General features: G+C 39.1%; 2 protein-coding genes across 3 annotated transcripts in view; both read left to right on the top strand.

Moving 5' to 3' along the window:
* Window positions 1–36, top strand: part of LOC137655902 (uncharacterized) — a 4,028-nt gene extending 3,992 nt beyond the window's left edge. Inside the window, exon 2 of the mRNA XM_068390120.1 lies at window positions 1–36. This exon is cut by the window's left edge and continues 22 nt beyond it. Coding sequence (XP_068246221.1) covers window positions 1–36 — 36 coding nt within the window.
* LOC137655871 (SRRM2 protein homolog rsr-2-like) overlaps window positions 1–6,000 on the top strand; it is a 325,653-nt gene that overhangs the window by 264,867 nt on the left and 54,786 nt on the right. The window lies entirely within an intron of this gene.

Genomic DNA, 6,000 nt, shown 5'->3' with positions numbered 1-6,000 from the left:
ATATCCAAAAGTGTCAAACTAATAATGGTGAATTAAACGATGAAATTAGAGAAGAGACTTGGCTGGAATAGGAGGGTTAGGTGGAGGGAAGGATTTGGGAAAAAGGTTTTAGTGCTTGGAAAATGAGACTATGATCAAGATTAATCCTTTGGGGTTGAGGGAACGAATAAAAATACTAAACTAGGGATATTGTTAAGAAGAGGTCGTAGCAAAGAGGACACCAGATGTCATCACAAAAAAAGACACCAAAGGTCATAGCAAAGAGGACACCGGAGGTTGTAGCGAATATGGCATCAGATACCATAACAACAAGATTGATGTCAGAGATCACAGCAAAAAGGACATCAGTTATTGCAAAGAGGACACCAGAAATCATAGCAACGAGAGCACCGGAAGCCACAACAAAGAGGACACCAAAGGTTGTACCAAAGAGGGCATCGGATACCATAACAAGAGGACACCGGAGGTCAAAGCAAAGAGTACATTAAGGTCATAACAAAGAGGACACTGGATGCCATAACAAAGAGGATGTCGGAGGTCATAGCAAAGAGGACACTGGTGCTCATAACCAAGAAGATCCTGGAGGCCATAGCAAAGAAGACACCAGAGGCCATAACAAAGAGGACATCAGAGGTCATAGCAAAGAAGACACCAGAGGTCATAGCAAAGAGGAGGACACTGAATGCCATGACAAAGAAGATGTCAGAGGCCATAGCAAAGAGGACACCAGAGGCGATAACAAAGAGGACACCAGAGGCCATAACAGATGACACCAGAGATCGTAGCAAAAAGGACATTGGATTGCTTATCAAAGAGGATGTCGGAGGTCATAGCAAAGAGGACACGGAGGTCATAGCAAAGAAGACACGGATATCATAGCAAAGAAGACACGGAGGTCATAGCAGAGAGGACACTGGTGCTCATAACCAAGAAGATCCTGGAGGCCATAGCAAAGAAGACACCAGAGGCCATAACAAAGAGGACATCAGAGGTCATAGCAAAGAAGACACCAGAGGTCATAGCAAAGAGGAGGACACTGAATGCCATGACAAAGAAGATGTCAGAGGCCATAGCAAAGAGGACACCAGAGGCGATAACAAAGAGGACACCAGAGGCCATAACAGATGACACCAGAGATCGTAGCAAAAAGGACATTGGATTGCTTATCAAAGAGGATGTCGGAGGTCATAGCAAAGAGGACACGGAGGTCATAGCAAAGAAGACACGGAGGTCATAGCAAAGAGGACACTGGTGCTCATAACCAAGAAGATCCTGGAGGCCATAGCAAAGAAGACACCAGAGGCCATAACAAAGAGGACATCAGAGGTCATAGCAAAGAAGACACCAGAGGTCATAGCAAAGAGGAGGACACTGAATGCCATGACAAAGAAGATGTCAGAGGCCATAGCAAAGAGGACACCAGAGGCGATAACAAAGAGGACACCAGAGGCCATAACAGATGACACCAGAGATCGTAGCAAAAAGGACATTGGATTGCTTATCAAAGAGGATGTCGGAGGTCATAGCAAAGAGGACACGGAGGTCATAGCAAAGAAGACACGGATATCATAGCAAAGAAGACACGGAGGTCATAGCAGAGAGACACCAGAGGTCATAGCAAAGAGGTCACTGGGGATCATTGCAAAGAAGATCTTGGAGGCCATAGCAAAGAAGACACCATAGGCCATAACAAAGAGGACACCAGAGATCATAGCAAAGAAGACACCAGATGTCATAGCAAAGAGGAGGACATTGAATGCCATGACAAAGAAGATGTCAGAGGACACCAGAGATCATAGCAAAAAGGACACTGAATTCCTTAACAAAGAGGATGTCGGAGGTCATAGCAAAGACGACACTGGATGCCATAACAAAGAGAATGGCGGAGGTCATAGCAAAGAGACACCAGAGGTTATAGCAAAGAGGACACTGGGGCTTATAGCAAAGAAGATCCTATAGGTCATAGCAAAGAAGACACCAGAGGCCATAGCAAAGAGGACACTGGATGCCATAACAAAGAGGATGTCAGAGGTCATAGCAAAGAGACACCAGAGGTCATAGCAAAGAGGACACTGGGGCTCATAGCAAAGAACCTGGAGGCCATAGCAAAGAAGGCACCAGAGGCCATAACAAAGAGGACACCAGAGGTCATAGCAAAGAAGACACCAGAGGTTGTAGCAAAGAGGAGGACACTGAATGGCATGATAAAGAAGATATCAAAGGCCATAGGAAAAGAGGACACCAGTGGCCATAACAAAGAGGACACCAGAGGCCATAACAAAGAGGACACCAGCGATCGTAGCATAAAGGACACTGAATTCCTTAACAAAAAGGATGTCTGGGGTCATAGCAAAGAGGACACGGAGGTCATAGCAAAGAGGACACAGAGGTCATAGCAAAGAGGACACGGAGGTCATAGCAAAGAGGACACGGAGGTCAGCAAAGAGGACACGGAGGTCATAGCAAAGAGGACACGGAGGTCATAGCAAAGAGGACACGGAGGTCATAGCAAAGAGGACACGGAGGTCATAGCAAAGAGGACACGGAGGTCATAGCAAAGAGGACACGGAGGTCATAGCAAAGAGGACACGGAGGTCATAGCAAAGAGGACACTGGATGCCATATCAAAGAGGATGTCGGAGGTCATAGAAAAGAGGACACTGGGGCTCATAGCAAAGAAGATCCTGAAGATTGGGAGGATAAAATTGAATGAAATTGCCAAATCGCCACTGAAGAGACGGAAAACATCCGATTCGAAAATCATTTCATTGAAAGAAAGTATTTTGAAGAGATATGGCTAGACTTAGAAGAGCTTGCGCTGATTAAAGAAGTGTTATACTTACAAAAATTTAACTGCAGCTGGCATTGGGGAAGGTGAAGATTGACATATTCAGACAACTTTGAACATATATTTATTTCTTTTCATCAAAGCAATCGAGGAGAGAAAGGACTAGTTGGTAATACATGCAAGAGAAAAAGAGATATTTTGGAAGGTATTGACTTCAAAGTTAGTGATCACAAACTCAATGTCTTTGTTTATTTTTTTAAAGACGATTGGTATAAGAATTTTTCTTAAAAATGGGGATAGTGTTATTTTTCCTAATCAATCACTAATGTAACTGTAAAAGCTGCTCTATAATGTCTCATATGAAAGGCCAGGAGTCACACTCAAATTCTTTAGTTCCTTTGGTCGCTGCAACCTCGCCATCCATGTGAGCTAAGGATGGGAGTTTTGTGAGAGCCCATAGATCTATCTGCTGAGTCATCAGCAGCCATTGGTCCTAGCTTGGGTAGAGAGGGGCTGATCATATGCATATATGGTCAGTCTCTAGGGAATTTTCTTGCTTGATTGGGCAAAATCACTGTCCCTTGCCTCTGCCATTCATAAGTGGCCTATAAACCTTTAAACTTGCAAGATACCTGTTAATCCCAAAAAATTTATTTCAGTTAATTTGAAGGTGTTTTAATCATCATCAATGTAGAACTTATAATCTTACCTTACTGAATGGAAAGAACAGGGTCCTTACAAAAGAATAACACTTGATGAAAAGAGCCACTGTATTATGAGGAATTTCCCTGTCCTCACCCACTGCATTTTATAAATATAAAAAACTTTGTTAAGACATATTTGTTGATGAAAAGAGCCACTGTATTATGAGGAATTTCCCTGTCCTCACCCACTGCATTTTATAAATATAAAAAACTTTGTTAAGACATATTTGTCCGGGTGGGGATGATGAGAATAGCCATTGTGTGGAGAGTCAACAGACTCTAGGTGATTACTACTACTTCCCAAATTTTCTCAGTCCTCAGGTGATCACTAGCTTTTGGGAATTAATTGTGAGATGAATGGTTTGTTTTTCTGTTATTATTTTATTCCCAGAATGGATGGACAGGTTTCATGGTGCTCTTTTTTATTTGTTATTTTTTATTTCTACAATATTCTAATACCCAAATTATATATATATATATATATATATATATATATATATATATATATATATATATATATATATATATATATATATATATATATATATATATATATATATATATATATATATATATATATATATATATATATATATATACACACATACTGTATACATATGAACACAATCACACCCAAATAGAGGAAGCATTAAAGAATTAATAGAAATGAAGAAGCATGAAATTGATGAAAAGATTTGGAACAGGGCACCAGCAGATATTTGCTTTAAATGATGAATATGGAAATATCAACAAAAAAGATGGAGTGATAAAAATTGCAGAGGATTTTTATGCAATGCTATACAAAAGTGATATAAGAAATAATAGATAACTTTGCCAATAAAAATGTTGAAACACCTGAGCTCGTGCCAAAAGTAATAGGAGTAGTAAAAAATGCATTTAATGGTATGGAAAGAGGCGTAGGAGGAGAAAATGGCTTCATAAATATTTTGATAATACATGGAGATCTCACAATAGTAAAACTCACTGGTTTACTCAAAATGTCTGCAAGAATGTTCTGTGCCTACAGCTTGGAAAAATATATCATTATATTCATTCACAATAAAGAAAACACAAAAGACTTGGATAGTATCTAAAGTGTTTACAAATATCATATTAGGCCACATAGAAAGACAGCTAGACTTTAATCATTCATCAGAGCAGGCAGGCTTTAGAAGTGGGTATTCAATAACTGACCATATCCATGTAATTAACCAGTTATGAAAAAATCAACTGAACATGAAAAGCCACTACATTGCCACCCATTGTGATACTACTGCTAAAGAGTTATTGGGTCCTTTGACTGGCCTGACAATATTACCTTGAACCCCTCTCTGGTTACGGCTAATTTTTCCTTTGCCTACTCTTACGCTGAATAGCCTGGCCTATTCTTTCCACATTCTCCTCTGTCCTCATACACCTGACAACACTGAGATTTCCAAACAATTCTTCTTCACTCAAGGAGTCAAGTACTGCACTGTAATTGTTTAGTAGCTACTTTACTCTTGGTAAGAATAGAAGAGACTCTTTAGATATGGTAAGCAGCTCTTCTAGAAGGACACTCCAAAATCAAACCAGTGTTCTCTAGTCCTGGGTAGTGCCACAGCCTCTGTACCATGGTCTTCCACTGTCTTGGGGTAGAGTTTTATTGCTTGAGGCTACACTCAGGCACACATTTATATATCTTGTTTCTCTTCCTTTTGTATTTTTAAAGTATTTACCATGTATGTGTGAAAGATTTATTTTAATGTTATTGTTCTTAAACTTCTATTTAGTATATTTCCTTATTTCCTTTCTCACTGAGCTATTTTCCCTGCTGGGGGCCTTGGACTTATAGCACCCTGCTTTTTCAATTAGGGTTGTAGCTTAGCAAGTAATAATAATAATAATAATAATAATAATAATAATAATAATAATAATAATAATAATATGGCCTTTTAGATGATGAGAAAGCTTTTGATTCTATCAAAACTTTAGCAGTAATGAAAGCCCTTCAAAGACTTAGGAATAGATGAACCTTATGTTAGAACACTTGAAAATGGCTGTATGGGAAGTACATCAATCCCAAAACTACATAAAGATAGTGAGAAAATTCTGATTGAGAAAATAATTAGACAGGGAAACCTCATTTCTCCTAGATTATTCACAGTGTGCCTAGAAGTATTTTTGAAAAACTTAGTTGAGAAAATGTAGGAATTAACATTAATGGGTAGTACCTTAACAACTTTGGTGAATCAGCATATGAAATTGTAACAGCTTGTAGAGAAATACAATATGGTATCTATGTCAGTGAAGAAAAGCTAAGCGCTTGTGACGAAAGAAAAGGAATTTCAAATAAAAAATAATTAAGGAGAGAGATCAATTCTAGTGAGGGAAGTGACATCTGGAATATATAAATAGAAAAGTTTTATTATGGTATTTACTGTATGTAATAAATGAGTTTGTCTTATGGGTTAGGGAAGGGAACTCCATGTGGGGGAAGCGGTATTTTGAGAGTTGCGTGTGAAGACT

Source organism: Palaemon carinicauda, chromosome 16 (assembly GCF_036898095.1).
Source record: "Palaemon carinicauda isolate YSFRI2023 chromosome 16, ASM3689809v2, whole genome shotgun sequence".
Classification (NCBI taxonomy): domain Eukaryota; kingdom Metazoa; phylum Arthropoda; class Malacostraca; order Decapoda; family Palaemonidae; genus Palaemon; species Palaemon carinicauda.
This window is presented reverse-complemented; position numbering and strand designations above follow the sequence as displayed.